The sequence below is a fragment of the Castanea sativa genome, chromosome 6, assembly GCF_040712315.1.
Source record: "Castanea sativa cultivar Marrone di Chiusa Pesio chromosome 6, ASM4071231v1".
In the NCBI taxonomy this organism is placed as follows: Eukaryota; Viridiplantae; Streptophyta; class Magnoliopsida; order Fagales; family Fagaceae; genus Castanea; species Castanea sativa.
This window is the reverse complement of record NC_134018.1, coordinates 19,711,253-19,732,088: the sequence shown is the minus strand read 5'-3', so window position 1 is coordinate 19,732,088 and position 20,836 is coordinate 19,711,253. Positions and strand designations below refer to the sequence as shown.

General features: G+C 37.2%; 1 protein-coding gene across 4 annotated transcripts; it reads right to left on the bottom strand.

Moving 5' to 3' along the window:
• Positions 1-908: 908 nt before the first annotated feature.
• Positions 909-16,043, bottom strand: LOC142637920 (uncharacterized). 4 transcript variants are annotated; one of them, XM_075811887.1, is made up of 4 exons: positions 13,972-15,882; positions 12,388-12,611; positions 11,186-12,300; positions 909-1,116 (listed from the first exon to the last, which is right to left on the bottom strand). In XM_075811887.1, the coding sequence occupies exon 1, from the start codon at positions 15,880-15,882 to the stop codon at positions 14,035-14,037; it is 1,848 nt and encodes a 615-aa protein (XP_075668002.1). In that variant the 3' UTR covers positions 909-1,116; positions 11,186-12,300; positions 12,388-12,611; positions 13,972-14,034. The 4 variants fall into 4 exon arrangements, 3 of the variants coding, with proteins under 3 accessions (XP_075668002.1, XP_075668001.1, XP_075668003.1); XR_012844936.1 differs by having other exon boundaries at positions 11,186-12,611; positions 15,879-16,043; XM_075811886.1 differs by having other exon boundaries at positions 11,186-12,611.
• Positions 16,044-20,836: the final 4,793 nt, after the last annotated feature.

Sequence of the window (20,836 nt, the reverse complement as noted above, 5' to 3'; positions counted from 1 at the left end):
GGTCACATGTGATTTGGAAAACTAGCTGTCTGTGATAGATTAGATTTGATTAGTGGTTAGAACATAATAAAGGTAACTGTAGAGAGAAAGAAAAAGATATATGAACCTAGTATACATTAGTATTCTTGAGTATCACACCCAAGAGGACCATATAACACACCTCAAGGCCAGTCTTCCTTAAGTCTTCCCAAAAATTCCATAACCAGAAATGGCTAAGTAACCTGCTACAAAAACAAGCTATTGACTAAGCATAGTCTTAAATTTTCACATTAAAAATGCCTCATCTATAATCTGTTCCTCAAAATACAATTTATTTATTTATTTATTGATAAGTTACACACACATGCCGTGGATCTTGAACCCAAGAAGGCAAGACCTTACCCTCAATCCTATAATTAGAGGAGGAAGTTTCATTTGAGCTAAAACTCATTAACTCCTCAAAACAAAAGACATAGACATTCTCCCTCGTTAAAACAAAAGACATTCTCCCTCGTTAAGCATCAACCAGAGTCACAAAAGACATTGACATTGGATTTCATGATCAACAAATCATCATGTTACTTTTGAACCAGAAAGCAATTTAAGTTTCAAATCTTCTAGTTAAAGGACAAAGAAGCAACGTCCTTAAGTTGATAAGCTATTCAAGCTAAACTAGTCTAGATTAGTTCCTAGGCCAATGTCAATATAGTTTAAGAAGCTAATGATTTTTTCTTTTTTAAAGGAAGAAAGCTAATGATGCTAGGGCACATTTAACTTAGAAAAAGGAGTAAGGTAGTCACTGCACTTTATCATAGAGAATAATATATAATTTTTTTTTGATAAGTAAATAAGTTCATTAAAAAACAAAAAAGCGCAGTGTCCAAGTACCCAAGTTGTATGCAAGCAGTAACGCAAAAACAAAAAGAACAAGAACGAAAAAAAGAATTGAAAATAAAAGAAAAGAAAAACAGTAACTAATATCCAGAAAATCTAGAAATCCTTATGCAGAAAATGAAAAAGTTGGCGAGGTCCACTTAATAACAATGTCTTGATCAGAAAGAGATATCAACTAAACCACACACTGAGCATTCCACTCTCGCCATATGCAACACATAAAGACACAACGGAACAACATGCCTGTAGAGAGGGAAAATTCCCGACCTATCACAAGCTGACACATCATACTACCAAGTTCACAAAATACAGCCAATTACAAGGCGCCACGAACTGCTGCTAGGTTTTGCCATCACTATTCAGAAACCAATAGAAATTTGCCAAGTGTCATTGAAATAAAGGCATGAAACTGCATCAGCAGGTGTAAGCAATGACACAAGTAGCTTCGCAGGTGTAAGCAATGACACAAGCAGCTCCGCACATGTAAGCGATGACACAAGCAGCTCCGCACATGTAAGCGATGACACAGGCAGCCTCGCACGTGTAAGCAGTGACACAAGCACTCAGCACGTGTAAGCGATGACATAAGCGGACCAATCAAGCTGTGACAAGTGTCACCAATCAAACTCCGCCACGTGTCGCTCACCTACCCCTAAACTCCTATAAATAGAAGCCTTTCTAAAAACATTTAGGAGGACACCGGGGAGACAACAGAGAGGACACCGAGGACACAGAGGACAACACAGACAAGACAGAGAGAAGGAAGAGGAGATCTTGAGTTCAGAAATCCAGAAGCTCTGCCGGAATCAAACCCCGAAGCCTCCAAGAACTTCAAGAACTTCAACCTCGAATACAAACAACATTCGAAGCAAAATCATCCAAACTACTCGTCCAGATCTCAAAGTCCACTGGAATCAAGCTCAAAAGCCTCCAGAAACCTCAACAAACCACAAATTGGTGAAGCTCTACGGATTCAAGCCTCCAAAGCCCCGAAGAACTTCCACCACAAACCTTCAAATACGAAGAACAATCAAAGAGGAATCATCCAAATCATATTCCTAAATCTCAAAGTTCACTGGAATCAAGCTCAAAAGCCTCCAGAAACCTCGACAAACCATAAATCAACGAAGCTCTACGGAATCAAGCCTCTAAAGCACCGAAGAACTTCCACCACAAACCTTCAAACACGAAGAACACGAAGAACACACGAAGAACACGAAGAACAAAGAATTTCTAACAAGCTCATAGCTAGAGATTCATTGTAATTCCGTTTCAAAGATCTTCGATCCATTCCTCAGCCAAATTGAAGAATATCTTATGTTCAAATCAAAATCACATTACCACAATTCCAATCAATAAATCTTTCAAGGAGATCGAATCAGAGGATCACTCTTTTGTAATTACAGAGAATTGTACCACACATTTATCAATACAAATTCGCATTTGTGAAACTATTTTACTTGTTTGATTTATTTCGAACTAAGAAATTTAGTCGTCTACAAATTCTGGCACGCCCGGTGGGACATCTATGCCTCTCATCTCATTCTCCTTCAAAGAAAAAAAAATCTTCATCATCTTGCTACCAACTTCAATGGCCTCTAGCAAGAACATTCAAGCTTCAACAATAGCTACTTCAATTAAACTTGGTACGGCTACCACCAACAGTTGCATTGGAGCAATCAATTGTAGCCAACCTAAAGCTCACAATAAGCTTCAATCTCAATCAACCAAGGAAGCCAAGGTCCAGACAATTATCTCCTTAGACCCTCTTAAAAGAAACAAGGTCATCAACAAGGACATCTCCATCTTGGAACACCTCAAGTATGGGGGCAAATCCCCTTCTTCCTCCACAAGAAGCTGGTCGCACGATTTCTCTCTCATCAAAGGGAACCCAAAAGATGAGATTTCACGTGCTCACTTCAATTCACTTCCTTCTCCATCATCTGTGGAAGTTGTGTCAGTCATGATGACTAACACCTCTACCATGGAAGAAAAGATGGCTGAAATGGAACAAAGGGTCGTCCTTCTCACAAAAGCACTTGAAGATAAGGACCTCCAAATTGCAACTTTAATGAACAAACTCGAAGTACAAGATCTTGGTGAATCAAGCCATGGTCATAAAATCGCATCTGCAAAGGATGATGAAGGGAAATAAATTGAAAACACTCCCCGACAAGAACAATCCACCTCAATGGCCTCGATATCTGTCCAACAGCTGCAGGACATGATAACGAACACCATACGAGCACAATATGGAGGTTCTTCCACACATTCTCTCATGTATTCAAAACCTTATACGAAGCGCATTGACAATATGAGAATGCCAAATGGGTATCAACCCCCCAAGTTCTTACAATTCGATGGCAAGGGAAACCCTAAGCAACACATTGCTCACTTTGTAGAAACCTGTGAGAACGCAGGGACTCAAGGAGGCCTCTTTGTAAAGCAGTTTGTTCGTTCACTGAAAGGAAACGCCTTTGATTGGTATACAGACTTGGAACCTGAGTCGATTGATAGTTGGGATCAGTTGGAAAGGGAGTTCCTTAACCGGTTTTACAGCACGCACCGCACGGTAAGCATGATGGAGCTTACCAATACTAAGCAGTGGAAAGATGAACCCGTTGTTGACTACATCAGTCGGTGGCGTTCTTTGAGTCTAGACTGTAAGGATAGACTTTCTGAAATATCTGCTGTAGAAATGTGCATCCAAGGCATGCATTGGGGACTTCTGTACATCCTACAAGGGGTAAAACCCCGAACATTCGAAGAATTGGCAACTCGTGCGCACGACATGGAATTGAGTATTTCTTGCCATGAAAATATGAAACCTCCTATACCTGAGGAAAGCAAAAAGGAAATAAAGATGAATGACAGGAATGCAAAAGGCAATCTCAAAGACCCAATAACTGTTAACACTACCATAGTTAGGGTTCCAAGGAGAGGAGCAAAGACAAATGAAAAACAACTTGGAGGATGGCAAAAGAACGAAGTGCGTCGTCTGACCTTTAAGGAACGTGAGCAAAAATCATATCCGTTCCCCAATGAAGATGTGTCAAACATCTTAGAACAACTATTGCAATTACAGCTGGTTGAATTGCCAGAATGCAAGCGACCAGAAGACATAGGGAAAGTTGATGACCCTAACTATTGCAAATATCATCGCATCATTGGCCACCCAATTCAAAAATGCTTCGTCTTCAAAGAACAAATCATGAAGCTTGCCAAAGAAAACAAGATTGATCTAGACCTTGATGAAGTTGTCGGGTCAAACCATGTGACCATTGCTTGTGATGTACTTCCAACTCTCTGGCAAGGGGCAAACACCAATAAGGCTTACAAATTGATTAATCAAGAGGGTGTAAGGATCGGCCCCATCAATGGGAAGTTCCTCAAACGCTTCTATGCTTCAAAATCAAGACTTGCTCCTCGGTAAGAGTTTAAACTACCCACTGCAGCACTACAAGGGTACATGATGTTTTCCCATTACCTTTGAAAGTGCACAAATAAGGAGAAATTAATCCCACTCTATGTCACCACTTGTGAGTGTGGCGTAGTGGTTGGATGTCCATGTCACCCTTGAGGCCAAGGTCTCGGGTTCGATTAGAGATGATACCCACTATTGCACAATTGGTACCCATGAAATGCCGTGGGGTGTAGGGCAAGGATTACACACGTGAGCCCTCCCTTTTTGTAAAAAAAAAAAAAAACAAAAAAAAAAACAAAAAAAAAAACAAAAAAAAAAAACAAAAAAAAAACAAAAGAAAAAAAAACAAAGCAAAAGAAAAAAAAACAAAACAAAAGAAAAAAAATCATCAAAAACAAAACAAAAGAAAAAAAAAATCATCAAAAACAAAGCAAAAGAAAAATTAAAAAAAATTAAAAAAAAATTTGGTTGAACTACGTAAATGACTTGATCCCTCTCCAGGGTACGTAGGCAGCTTAGTACTTTTCACTAAGTTCAGTCACATAAAAAGAAGAAGGATTGTCAGTCTAGCTTGAAGAGTTTGTCCAAAGGTCGTCAACATGCTTTCAAGAACCCTTTGATTGGCAAGGCGTCGCTTAAGATCAATCAATTGCTCACTATATGATGTTCAAAGATCATTGTGGTAGAAAGTGATAGCTGCAAAGAATTGGTGTTACGTAGCTTTCCTTGAAATAATGATAACTTGATTCTCGGTTGTGGAGTAAAATAAAATCCTCAACCTCTGTTGCAAGGAATGGAGTCTGCATGGCATTGCTCATCTTTTGTGGACATATTCTCACGTCTCTGAAGTATACTTTGCATCACTTATCTCCTGGGGGCATCTTTTTTGTACCTTTCAAGTCTAGGCTATATTGTCTCTCTTCTAGGATGTGTCACTTCACAACTCTGAAATTCGAACCACATCATCTCCCTTCTGAGTGGTGTTGTTTCACATCAAGTCTCTAAAATCTGGACAATGTCACCTTCCTCCAACATCTGAAGTTGATGTTGCATCATCTCTCCTCTAAGGGCATGTTCGTGCAATGTCAAAATCATGGCGGCATTCTTCTCACATCTTCAAGGTTTTATTGGCATCTCTTTGCATCCTCAAAGTCTTGATGGGAGCTTCTTGAAACTTCAAGCTTCATTATAAAGGCCAATATTAGTGCAGCTTCTGTGCAAATGAAGTGTTGACATAGCTTCATGGCAAAAATGAACGTTGACATGGCTTCTGTGCAAATGGAGTGTTGACACGACTTCATGGCAAAAATGAATGTTGGCACGGCTTTGATGCGAAGGAAGTGTTGACGTTACTTCATGGCAAAAATGAATATTGGCATAGCTTCTTTGAATGAAATATTAACGTAGCTTTATGACAAAGATGAATGTTGGCATAGCTTCTGTGCAAATGAAGTGTTGACGTAGCTTCATGACAAAAATAAATGTTGGCATAGCTTCTGTGCAAATGGAGTGTTGACACGACTGCATGACAAAAATGGATGTCGGCACGACTTCAATATAGATGAACTATTGGCCCACCTTCGATGCAAATGAAGTGTTGACGTAGCTTCATGGCAAAGATGAATGTTGGCATGGCTTTTGTGCAAATGAAGTGTTGACGTAGCTTCATAGCAAAGATGAATGTTGGCATGACTTCTGTGCAAATAAAGTGTTAACGTAGCTTCATGGCAAAGATGAATGTTGGCATAGCTTTTGTGCAAATGAAGTGTTGACGTAGCTTTATGGGCGATAGCATTATTACCTAGCTGAATATCCTTATGGAAACGTCGTTGCAAAGACGAATATCACTAAAAGATTGTTGATGCAAGAAAAGAATGTAACAACATGAAGGCATACGTTCTTGCAATGTTGCTATCAATGAAATACAAAGTCACCAAATGAAGGCAAACACTTCTATGAGAACGTCAGCGTGAAGTTTGATATCAAAACCCAAAGATCAAGGAAACTGAGCTGCAAAACAAAAACAAGCAACAACAAAAAAAGCAAAGTCAGAAGAAAATCTCATTGCATAAATAAATAATGAATTAAAAAAATATATATATAAAAAAAAAAAAAAAAAAAAGATCTCTACACTTTTATTCAGAAGATTACACTTTGAATAAATGTATGTATGCCCGTATGGCTTTATATAGAAAAATTTCTGAAATGAGACAAAAAAAAAGAGAGAGGAGAAGTCCAACAATGCTGCTTCTCTTCCAAATTTTCAAAGTTCTCTGACAAAGATGACCCAAAGAATCAACATTCGGCAGCCTCCATAATGTCTTCATCCTGTCAGGGCCGCCACCAGAATTTCTGCATCATGTCTGGGGGGCCACCAAATACTTAGACCAGCGAGAAAGAAAGCCATTAGTCCACCAATGACCCTCGACTTTCTCGTGCAAGTTTGTGTTAATCCAGACCTTATTTCACAAATCGACACCACAGGAGTCTTCTACCGCCTTCGATCCACCTAACCTGAAAATTTCAGGCCCAGATACCCGGCCACGCGCCGCCACACATGGCCAAGAATTTTCAGCGACCCGCCAGTTTCTCATTCAAATCTGCGCAAATCTGAGAACAATTTTACAAAACTAATACCACCATTAGAGCTATCGGCCTTCGATCTACAAAACCTGAAATTTTTAAGTCCAAAAGATCAGCCACGCGCCACCACGCGCCGCCACAAGCTCGCGATGACCACCAGTTTAGTCCATCAAAACTGTGCAAATCTGTGCACAATTTCACAAAACGGACCACATAGCAGTCTTCTACGGCCTAATGATTACAAGATCTGAAAATTTCAAGCCCAAACGATGTGCCACGCGCCTCCACGCGCCGCTTGAAGCTCCGACGAAGTGACACGCGCCGCCAACAAGCTCCACGCGCCTACACGCGCCGGACCATCGTCACCACGCGCCACACGCGCCAGGCCAATCCGATGACGTCACGGATGACGTCATCAAACCGGTTCAACCCGAAATCCCGACCCGGACCGGACCGCCTGAAAAAAAAAAAAAAAAAAAAACAAAAAAACCTTTGACAAATTAAGACTTTGACCCAAAAAAAAAAAAAAAAAGTCAAAATTTTCAAAATGGACCTGTCCCACTCAATTTTTCACGTACTTTCCAATTTTGGGGCTTGTTTCTTCAACCGAAGCTCGAAAATTGCACAACAGTTCAATTTCTAAGAAAATTGACTTTTGCACAAATTTTGACCAAAAGTCAAAATTTTTAAGATTGACCTGTCTGGCTCAATTTTTCGTGTACTTTCCAATTTTGGAGTCTGTTTCTTCAACCGAGATTCGAAAATTGCACAACAGTCCAATTTCTAAAAAATTTGACTTTTGCACAAATTTTGACCAAAAGTCAAAATTTTTAAGATTGACCTGTCTTGCTCAATTTTTCGTGTGCTTTCCAATTTTTGGTTCTATTTATTCATTTGAGAATCCAAAAATTGCTCAAATAGTGTGATTCTACAGCTATTGGCTTTGATGTAAACTCTGACCGAAAATCAAGATGTTCAAGCAAAACTTGTCCTATCAAGTTTTCGCAAAGATTTTAATTTTGAAATCTAGGTATTTGTTTTGGACTTAGAGACTACATCCGCTTCTCCAAAGTACTAGCGGTATCCAAAATTTAAGCTCTCAAGATCATAATTTGAGATCCATCCATTTGGTCCGGATTCCCTCAAAATTATCCTCCAGACTTGATCAAGGCTCCCCTTTCAAAAACAGACGAACTCTCACAAGTATGTCTCAGAATTGAAATTACATTGGGTCACTGCTTCAACCTATTATTTTCGTCGGTGCCTACCAGTCTCCAACCTAACGTTCCCATTCGGCGCCCACCATTCTCATCCACCGTTCCCATTCGGCGCCTACCAATTCTCATCCACCGTTCCCACCGAGAAGTCTCATCCGCTAGTCTTAAACCACCCAGCTACCATTCTTCATCTCTTCACTATAAATAGAAGGGCCGGATCCGCTAAATCCATCAAAAAAAAAAAAACACATACACTGAGTCATGAAATGAAGATTTGCTTCTTTCAAATTTTCAAATCCTCCTTCTCACAGCCAGTTCTCACTATGGTCTCGTCATTCTCAATACCGAGCAACCAAGATCACTTCATGATCAGTTTGAAATCAACCCCTTCATGGTTCAGTAGCAACCCTTCTCACAACATCATCACTATTTTAGGATTCAAACAAATTTTGTTTCCTCACATAATGACCACGTTTGTTCATAGAGTTATTCATAACAAGGTCGGCATCGTTGTTCCATGCTTTCTTGGATTTGGTTCACCAGGAAATCCAAGTCCAGCAGAGACACCCGTTCCTAAGACCAGGGCTTCCGTAGTCTCTCTTCAACTGTTTGGTCTCCCAATAGAAGCGGTGGTTCGGAACAAACAGCAGCTTGGCTGGTTTCTAAAACCAGGATCACAAGTTAGTTCCATCTTTCATTTGTTATGCTTTCCCAATAAAGTTGCATCAAGTGAAGATGGTAAGAAGTGTTGGGGTATCCTACAAATTGTCTCCCATCCAACGCTTGTGATGACCTCCAGAGTACCAGCTCATCAGAAATTAGCCTTTGGCGTAGGTGAAGGGTTACCAAAGCCTCATCCCATGTTTCCGCCATCATGGGGTCCAAAGGTCATCATTGCTGGTACCACAAAACACACTTTCTGGAATTACTCCAACTTAAGATCAGCTTGAAGAATTTCAGAAAATATACTTCTGAAATTACTTCAACTTAATGTCCGTCAGTATGGTCCAGTCACACAGGCACATTCAATGACTTGCCGTCGGACATCATTCAGCATGCAGCCAGTCCCACATCCGAAGGTGTACGTCCCAGAGACATCTACTCCAGAGAGTCCCCAACATGCAGGGTCAAGGCCATGGTGTCATATGTCTCACCTATTCACTTGGCTTCATCACCATCTTCTTTCACCATCAACATCAACAAACCCAAAATTCTCTTCTGAAATTACCTCAACTTAACCAGAGTGATGCGATAACGCATGCACATTCAACCACACTCCCACATATTCTCTCTGTAATCCGAAGTATACCCTTCAGCTATAACTTCACCAGAAATCCTTAAAAATAAGAGGCTAGCTCCAGAGCTCTGCATGCTGTATGCCAACATTCTCACCTCTTCTCCATCTTCAACACCCTGTGATCGCCACCAACAATCCAAAATACTCTTCTGAAATTACCTCAGCTTAACATCTACCGAAATGTTTCAATCTTGCAAGTACATCCAACTTCTTGCAAATAACTTTCAGCCCCACCAACCCACTCCAAGTACCATTGAATACTCTTCTGAAATTACTTTGACTTAACCTTTGCTCAGAAAGCTCGGTCACACGAGTACATTCAAATACGGGCAGACCCCTTCTCAGTCTCATCAAAACCTTTCATGTGGGTGGGTCTACTCTTCTGCAATTACTTCATCCTGCTAAAAGCTCCACCACCTTCAGCTATTTCACTAGAAGAGTCAAGTATAAAAAGGAATCCATTTTTTTCAAGACTCATTCGCTCACCCCACTCCAAAACTGTGTGCACGAACGAGTCTCGAGGGGGCATTTGTAGAGAGGGAAAATTCCCGACCTATCACAAGCTGACACATCATACTACCAAGTTCACAAAATACAGCCAATTACAAGGCGCCACGAACTGCTGCTAGGTTTTGCCATCACTATTCAGAAACCAATAGAAATTTGCCAAGTGTCATTGAAATAAAGGCATGAAACTGCATCAGCAGGTGTAAGCAATGACACAAGTAGCTTCGCAGGTGTAAGCAATGACACAAGCAGCTCCGCACATGTAAGCGATGACACAAGCAGCTCCGCACATGTAAGCGATGACACAGGCAGCCTCGCACGTGTAAGCAGTGACACAAGCACTCATCACGTGTAAGCGATGACATAAGCGGACCAATCAAGCTGTGACAAGTGTCACCAATCAAACTCCGCCACGTGTCGCTCACCTACCCCTAAACTCCTATAAATAGAAGCCTTTCTAAAAACATTTAGGAGGACACCGGGGAGACAACAGAGAGGACACCGAGGACACAGAGGACAACACAGACAAGACAGAGAGAAGGAAGAGGAGATCTTGAGTTCAGAAATCCAGAAGCTCTGCCGGAATCAAACCCCGAAGCCTCCAAGAACTTCAAGAACTTCAACCTCGAATACAAACAACATTCGAAGCAAAATCATCCAAACTACTCGTCCAGATCTCAAAGTCCACTGGAATCAAGCTCAAAAGCCTCCAGAAACCTCAACAAACCACAAATTGGTGAAGCTCTACGGATTCAAGCCTCCAAAGCCCCGAAGAACTTCCACCACAAACCTTCAAATACGAAGAACAATCAAAGAGGAATCATCCAAATCATATTCCTAAATCTCAAAGTTCACTGGAATCAAGCTCAAAAGCTTCCAGAAACCTCGACAAACCATAAATCAACGAAGCTCTACGGAATCAAGCCTCTAAAGCACCGAAGAACTTCCACCACAAACCTTCAAACACGAAGAACACGAAGAACACACGAAGAACACGAAGAACAAAGAATTTCTAACAAGCTCATAGCCAGAGATTCATTGTAATTCCGTTTCAAAGATCTTCGATCCATTCCTCAGCCAAATTGAAGAATATCTTATGTTCAAATCAAAATCACATTACCACAATTCCAATCAATAAATCTTTCAAGGAGATCGAATCAGAGGATCACTCTTTTGTAATTACAGAGAATTGTACCACACATTTATCAATACAAATTCGCATTTGTGAAACTATTTTACTTGTTTGATTTATTTCGAACTAAGAAATTTAGTCGTCTACAATGCCATTTCATCCCAAAACCTTTCCCGGCAATCCACCCCCTCTTTCCATGCCACAAACACATCCTGCATTGAAGAGGGAAACACCCAAGAGACACCAAATAAACAAAGTCAATGGAGCAGATCAATGCTCCAACACTACGACATAAAATTTATTCGAGAGGGGATCAATTCAAAGGAAGGGAAAATGTACCGATAATGAATGATTTTTTTTTTTGATAAGTACTAACGATGACTGGAACACCACAGAGATAAAATTAAACCCATATGGTTGTGAGATATTTAAAGTGATGAAATGGTTTACACCCCTTTATCAACAATAACAAAAATGAAATATTGCATCATTTATTTTTTGCAAACTCATTCGATCTCTTTCGTAACACTTTTCATGGTGAAATCAATAGCAAAATTATATTATTACACCACAAGATTAGGAAAAAAAATTCCTTTTTATTATTAGTATTTTTTTTTTTTTTTTTTTTTTTATTTTATCACTGACCAGTGTGTTCAAAGTGTAAATACCAACCATTGCGACAAAGGCAAGTTCAAAATTTAATAATGATAAATTTTTTTTTTCGAAATCCAAGATAAGCCACATGAGTTGAAAACAAATTCTGAGTCTAGTATTTAGTTTCTGTAGCATTTTCATTTTAAAATTCAAATAAATTTCTTAAGCATAATTAAGAAATTGCCTAAAAACACGAAACAAAAATTATACTGTTTGAACTCCAACAATCTCAAGGGCACAGCAAAAATATATGTACTTCATTCCTGAAACTTCCCCATCATAATGTCCTGACCTGCCATTATCATACTCGGATAAAAAATTATCAACATTACTCACAGTGTCACCATTTGCACCGAACCTGTATTATTGCTTACTATTATTTCTGTGCCAAGTAGACTTGTTTGTACAATTGCTTTCCCATCTTTTGTTGCCAAGTAAAATACACCACCGTGTGAAATTCTGAAGTTGAAAAATGCACAAGAGTCACTTTTGTTGGCAAACCAAGCGAAATCATACCTCTACCATCCATAGCCACAGAACTAAGAAACAGGCTATCTTCAGCTTTGTTTAATGCTTTTCCTAACCAAGGATATCCACTTGTCCTACTGAAGGCCTGAAACCAACTTACATTTATCAACAACAAAAAAAAAAAAGGCCTGAAACCAACTTGCATTTCTTCTTGCCGTATGGTCTGCAGTACCTTCTTGTCCATATAACAAACCATTATCCCGGTCCACTGGCTGATTATACCAGTTTAAAGGAGATAAAGTGTTGGAAAATACTGCCAGCATTTGATCCTCATCATTGTGAAAAAAGAATAGTTGGCCATCTAGTCCAACATAGGAAGCCTAAAGCCTGTGATAAATATGGGATTGTTGAAAGTGCTAGAAACAATGTTGGTGTAGCCTGAAAAACAGAAATAATCTGTTTACAAAAAAGAAAAGCGAGTTAACCAACTTTTGGTTGTTGAACCATTTGTGTTATGATCTATTACAATATTAATTCATGAATATGCCTAAATAAGCTTCAGACTAAGGAACTAGTCTTCCTAAATTTTAACAGTACAGAATGCCTCATTAGTCTTACAAAATAACAAACATTTTCTTATTGATAAGCTGCACATGCACCCCGTAGATCTAGAACCCAAGACCTTACCCTCAACCCTATTATTAAAGGAGAGTCATTTAAGCTAAAGGTCATCAACTCTTCAAAATATCAAACTTAGCGCATTGAATATAATTCAACCACTAGTAAAGGTTCACTGTTAGAGCTTTTATTGCTCCATGCCATATAGAAACCATATTTTTCATTTTTTCATAAACTTGTAGGGGTCTCATTACTGCCCTATTAAAGCATAGACGTTGGAATTCATGATGACCAAACCATCATGTTACTTTTGTATCAGAATACAACTTGAATTTCTTATCTTCTAATTAACGGGCAAAGAAGAAACTTCTTTTAGTTGATAAGCAATTCAAACTACACTTATCTAAATTGGCCGATAGTCCAATGTCAATATAGCTCCAGAAAGCTTAAGATACTAGTATACTAGTGCACATTCAACTAGAAGCACGTCGTAAGGTATTCACTACACCTTATCATACATGCAATAGCTACGCTTAATTTTTTTTTTAAAAATAGAGGAAACACCTAAAAAACAATAATTCAACCAACCAATGGACAAAATAACCACCAAAAGATAATGTCAGACTCTACGAGAACAACATTTAGCTGCTTTTTTTTTTTTTTAATGACTTGAAACCTCACCAAGATAGGGCCCTTTGGATCCCACTCTTGGGGAGTAAACCATAGATACACGACCCAATCTACTAGAATTGTGTATCAGGTAATCCAAGGGGCAAGGGAACTCCTAGTGGGGATTGAACCCAAGATGTTTGAGAGTAAACCATAGATACACAACCTCATCTACCAGAACTAAGTATCAGGTAATCCAAGGGGCAAGGGAAATCCTAGTGGGAATCGAACCCAAGACGTCTAGATCTACAGCTTATCCCAAGTCTCCATTCACTAGGTTACACCAATATGGGTAAGATCAAAATTTAGCTTCACAACAGCCCTATTTTCAAATGAATATTGATGAAAATAAGTTCTGACTTATGAGCAACAAAATGATTGTACATCGATATTGCAAAGGAAGATCAAACAGTTAAAGGAACAGTCTTGTGCATAGACAAGAAAATACATATCATATAAAATTTACTCAAAGTCAATATTTGTCACTTACAAATCTATCAAAAAAAAAAAAAAAAAAATTGTCACTTACAAATTGACTTGTGATGGGTTAAAATATGAAAGGTTCTCTTGATGTTGAGAAGCTAAAAATCCTTCACACAAACTCCTGAAGCAATTCTTGAATGTTTTTATCAGCTTGACTAGACGATAGCAAGTCATCTAACATGGTTGCAATGGTCGCATTTGTTGAATAACCCTTGTCAACCATTATTTTGAGATATTTCCTGGCCTTTATTATTTCATTATGTTGCAATAACCCTTGGATAATTGTGTTATATGTGCGATCGTTAGGTGAACAACCATTCCCATCCATTTTCTCAAGCAAATCACCCGCTTCATCTAGCAGTCCTTCTTTGCAAAGCCCTTTGATCATTATAGTGTAAGTTAAAACATTAGGTTTCAATCCTTTGGAGGCGAGACAATAGAAGAGTTGTCTTGCAGTCATAAGTTTCCCGGCATTACACAAACCATCAATCAAGACGTTATAAATCACAATATGGCACAACGTTTTGTCCTCCACCTGCTGAAACAATTCCATTGCCTTAGCAATTTGTTTGTTCTTACAAAGTCCATTTAACAAGATAGCATATGTCTGGGAATTGGGAAGTTGGCCACAAGCTTGCATCTTATGAAATAGCTCTAGTGCAATATGAGGTCTCCCAACTCGACAAAACCCACCTATAAGAGTGTTGTAAGTCACAACATTAGGAATAATTCCCTTGTTGGAAATTTCATGAAAAAGACACATTGCCTCATCAATTCTTTTATTTTTGCAATACACATTGATCAATATGCTATAGCTAAAAATAGAAGGTGAACAACCCTTCTCAACCATCATATTAAATGCACTAACTGCCTCATCGATTCGGTTTTGCAAACAATAACCATCAATCAAAGAATTGTAAGTGACTGTGTCAGGCTGAATGCCTCTTTGAATCATCACATCAAAAACTTCTTTAGCCTCTATCAATTTTCCTCCCTTGCAAAGTGTGTCCACCAATACGCTAAAGGTTTGCACATTTGGCATGATCTTCCTTTGCGTCATCTCATTCAACAAAGTAGCAACCTCCCTCCAACGGCCAAAATTGCATAGGCCTTGAATTAAGCTCGTGTAAGTGACAAGGTTTGGCTGAATGCCTTTACTCGTCATTTCAGATAAAAGGTTCAAAGCCTCAGTTACTAACCTTTCCTTACATAAACTGTCAATGATAGTGCTATAGAGCACCACACCAAGTTCGAAATTCCCTTCTTCCATCTTCCTGAGCAACCTAATAGCCATATTAGTCTCACCAACCTTACATAAACCATTAATTATCGTTGCACAAGTAATTGCATCAGGTTTGTACCCATTGTTTTCCATTACTTCTACCAACCTAACAGCTCCAGAAATGTTACCTTGAAGACAGAGCCCTTTTACAAGAGTGGTCAGAGTTATATGGTTTGGTTGGTAACCAAGTTTCAAAATTCTTGCTAAGACAGAGAACCCGAAATCTACCCGATTCAAATGGCAAAAGCAATTAATCATAATAGTGAGAGTATACACATCAGGAGCAATTCCTAATGACTCCATTTGTCTAATTAGAGTAATGACTACAGAGTAATGCCTCATTCTTACAATTGCACCCAACAATTGTGTAAAATCCCTAACCAAAGGCAAAGGGCACATGCGAATCATTCTATCAAACAATCCTAAGGCATGATCAAGATTCCTTATGGTTCCAGTTTTGCACTGATCTCTCACAAATCTCAAGAACTGATTCTGATTCTGACTATGGATTTCCACATTTTCTCTACTACTACTACTACAACTAGTATTAGTAGCATTATTATTAGTAAGAGTACAAAAAGTGAGAGCATGAAATGGAAGGCTTACATGACAATAAGGAACCAAATGATTCAACAAGAAAGCAAGAGAGTTTGTTGATTTAAAAGCCATACCCATTTGTTTTCCAGAACAAAGAAAAAGCAGAGGCCGTTGCAAAAGCACTTTCTCACTATCTACTTTCTTTCTTTCTGTGCCTCTATCTCCATCTTCTGCTTGAAGTTGTTCCAAAACCAATAGGGTTTTACATTGCTTATTCTCATCTCATGTCGTGTGGCGGCCTGATTGTGTCTTTTCCAAACAGGGTTGAAATCTATGGGTTTAGCTTATGTCGTGTCCGAAATGTATTGGGCCTTGATGGGCTTTTTTGTTCTGCATTTTAATTTTTTATTAAAAAAGGGGAAATATATAACAAATTAAATTTTAAATCCTATAGAATAAATAACGTTGAAGAAAAAAATAGTTATATCTACAATATTTTTACAAAAAATCTTAAGTGATCGACTATTAGTCAGTTACTAGTAGATAAAACAATAATTTTAGTAGTAGATTTAAATTTAAATTAATAACAACTTACCACTTTGAATTAAAAAAAAGAAAAAAAGATTATACTATCTTTGATTTTCTTAAATTTCACTCGATTTGCAATTGAAGGAGAGAAAAAAAAGTCTTAAGAGAAATAAACAGAGAGATAGAGGGCCTCCTTGGTGAAAGGGTGTTGGTTGGATCCATGGATGCTGGATGTACACTTTTAGCTCATTGTTGATTAGTACAAAATATGTAATAAGAAGTAATGTATTTCATAATTAAATAAATCCATATTTTTCACAAAGTATAATTTCTCCATTATTTTTTTAAGTCTCATTCTGCCGATCATGTGCTTTACTCATGTTTAATTAAAGGATCATGAAACCCTAATTGCATAAAAATTGTGTTTTCATGTAGGGTGTAGGGTGGGGGGTGCTGAATATTCTATTCTCATGTAGTGTGGTGTCTCAAAAGCAACCAATAGATTGTCAGTAATCAGCTAGCCAGGTACAAATGCATTTTGTCTCATACATAATGTGGGTAAAATTCTTTTTCGGGTTGGACATGTTTTTGGAGAAAAGGAGTATATGAGTATGGTTAATTGAGTGGAATATTTTTCTAGAATTTAAGCATGACAGGATAACATCAATAATGTGGGTTCCTACTTCCTACTATATGCCAATATTGTTGGTAAAAAGAACAGTCATATTGTCAGGTGTAGTAGATTTCGTTGGGGCCATTTGCTTCAAAGGTTGGATCACCTCTTCACCGGTGACTCCCGAATTATCTATTAGTTCATTTTAGACGTCCCAAAATAGGTCTCCATGGCCTCAAAAGTATTTTGTAAATCAATGGTCTTATAAATCACTATCTTATTGTTATTAGTAGAAAGTTACAATAATGTCATATACCCAGTAAATTTTACAACTTTTTCATAACTTGATTGATAATATGGCAAATTATAATTGTAATATCATTTTTATCATTGTACACTAGTCACAATTCACAACCTACCATTCTATTTTTTTATATATAGAAAATCCAGTTATCTTTGTACAGCATTGCTGACATTTTGAAGTGTCACTCTTTGATTGATTTACTATTTATTAATGACAAATGTGTCAATGATCAAGTCTTCAATTCTTTGATTATTGATATTACATATGTTGATATGTTTGGCTTATTTAGTATATATATTTTTAGACTTAAATTGATTGAAGTGGAGAGGTATTTAATGAGAACCTTTCAAAATGATATATGTTAAAGATATATTAGCTCAATAGTATAGGCTCAGGCCCTATCCTACTTTGTGTATTAGTCAAGTCTTATACTTGTACTACAAACCTATTAACTATGGATAGTGTATAGTTAGTATAGGGCTTAGCCTATTATAAATACCCATGTTGGGTTTATTGTAACATGGGATCGTATTTCACTCTTATAATAAAGATGAAGTTCCTTTTTATGTTTCTTCAGCAATTTAGATGTGGGATTTTATTTTCTCAAAAAAAAGATGTGGGATTTTAAAATTTTAAATAAAAAAAAAATCTGCTAGAGCTACTCATTTGTTTGAATGATAGCAGTTGCTACTTCTACATTTTGCAGCACTCTTGAGGATATCATGCAATATTATCATTTGTATCATCTATCTTGCATAAAGTTAATTGTGGGTCATCTGGAAGCGTATATTAATTAGTTGCTGATCTTATTAATGGCACTATAGCCAAATAGAATTCAGAGTTGCTGAAGGAGCTTTGTGGGGGAAAAATGGTACAGACTCTTAATGTGCATCTCCCTAAGTTTTTTGCTTCAGATCAGGTTGTCATGAAGTTAAATGAGATTATCAACTAATCTGCCCCAATGAAGACTTGCTAAGTTAATAGCCCAAATAAATTAAATGGAAATTTCATAAAATTTGGAACCTCAAACTTTCTTTTAAGGTTACGACTTTGCTGTGGAAGATTTGCTCTGATGGTCTTCCTCTTAAGGCTGAAGTGGGCAAGGGAATTGCTTTGATTGAAATCTAATATCCATTATGCTTCTCTGATACTAAATCTCAAGACCATCTGTTCTAAGCCGTAATTTTGCTAAAGCTCTTTGGTATAGCTTAAATAGTGGGCTTAAGAGCATAGAGTAGGTAAAACCAAAATATAGAGAATAAAACCAGAAAAAGGAGGAAAAATGAGCTCCAACAGCTTCTTTAAAACTCAAAAAGATTTTTGATAATAAACAGTCATTCTCCAAACCTGATGTGCTATGATTCATTAGCAAAAGAATAAAATATAATAAAAAATTAGCAAAGAAAGGAGTGAGGATGGAGTATGGGGATACGTGTGTTAAAAAATGAATAAATAATGAATGAAGAAATAATATTTAAATGAGATAGAAAAAAGATAGAGAATCTGTTGGAAGATGTATTTGAAAAAGTAGGTAGATAAAAGGTAAATGTCACTGTTCACTGTCCAAACAATACAAAAATATAGAGAAGCTGCTAAAAATGCTCTAAAACTAATATTTTGGTTTTTTAAAGTCTATACAACACTACGTGTATGAGTGATTTTGTAATAGAAATGCTACCTAGATCGATTCTTTAGAATTTATTACTTCATGTGCTGCATCATGTGGTCAATCTGTATTACTAGAAATAAAGTTGTATTTGCAAAGAAAATTGTGTCTCTGAATCTACTTTAGCTATGAACAGAAGATGCTTTGTTGGCAAGAACAGATGGGCGGAAATATGGTAGAAGGGTGTCATGACAGGGAGACACAAGACAAAAGCTAATGACATGTATCAAGATCAGAGAGCTATTATCAATTGTACGGCGAGGCAATTCAACCATCATCTTCCTTCTGTTGAATAACATTGTGGTGGAATTTTGCAAAGCCAACAAAAATCCCTGATGGATGCCGCATTTTCTCTTTAGTGACATGAGACAATTTAGTTAGTAAATAGATGAAATGGCTTTTAAGTAGGTCAGATTGTGTTTTTTAAGAGCCTAATCGGCTAACTACTTCAATTTGCTTGAATTGAAGTTATTTGCCACCATATTACTATATGATATATGTATGTATGTCTAACGTAGACATGTTTGTCTGATTATATCCTTAGCCTTCCTGCTGAGTGCTGATGGTTACAGTCATTCCATATGTTTGTAATTTTGAGATGAATGTTGTATATATGACCAATTTCTTTAATCTATTTTGCCAACCTTTATCTTGGACTAGAGTTTTTGAATCCATTTGCTTTCATGTGATTTTACAATTGAGCAAAGTGATTTTTAATATTTTACAAATTGGGTTTTAATTATTTGTGAATTAGTTGGACATTTCTTGAAACTCCGATCATGTATTGGGGTTCAATTACTCTTTTATATTAGGTCAATGGGTTTCAGTTACATAATTTGATCAAAAGTTAAATTACTTATTATGTGAAAATTTTAAAATTATTATTGAATTTTTATTTGCACCCAATTTATTTTAGAATGATATTCATATTATTTCAATGGGTTCCATTTACATGTTAAAAAAAAAAACAAGTTTCAGTTACCTATGAAATTCCTTTATACCCATCTTTTGTGATTTTTTATTATGTGTTGGATTTAAGTGTTTATGGTCTTTTTTTTTAGGACAAATTAGCCAAAAGTAGCCTGAATTACATAGTAAACGTGGGGAGGAACATCTTCCATCCACATAACACAGTCTGGATCATTAACTGCTACTCTAGCCAAACTAGTAGGTCAATTTCGGGAAAGTTATGGTCTTTTTTTCATTTAATATATTATAGAAATTTGGATATCAAAATTTTCAATGGAAGAACTCACGTTTTCTTTTCATTTTGCTAGTCTTTGTTCTTAATTGAGTGCCAGATCTCAGGTTCTATACCCCACTACACCCATTTCTCTATTTTTTAAAATAACTAGCCAATGTCCCATGCGATACATGGGTACTATATAAATTTATTTTTAAATATTCTATTAAAAAACTATATTTTTTATATAAAATTATCTTTATGACTATGCATAATAATTATTCTTAATATTTTTTCCTTTACCATTGGTCCTAGCCATGAATTATCTTCCACCTTATATCAAAACTTGTCAATAACAAATGCTAAATCTCCCTTTAAGATGATATATCTTACACATATCTCATAAAAATTAATAGCCTAGACAATTTTTGTTAGTCTTGCTTTCTCTAAATTCAAATTGCTCTCCCTTTACAATTCAATGCTGCAATGAACGACTTGTTATCATTTGTTTCAAGACTTCCTCAAGTGTGACATTAGAGATAAGAACTAATTAAAATTTAGGCGAAAAACTCATTTTTATCCTTACATTTTCACGCGATTCCTACTTTGGTCCCTATATTTTATTTTCACCGCTTTTAGTCCCTAAAATCAAAAAAGCGATCTCGTTTTTGTCCCTACCATTAGTGCCCTAACAGCAAAGTCCTTGGTGGTAGACGGAACATCCTATTAGCTGACGTGGCGCTGATGTGGCACTGATGTGACAATTAAAATATTATTAAAAATATTATTTGGCATTTT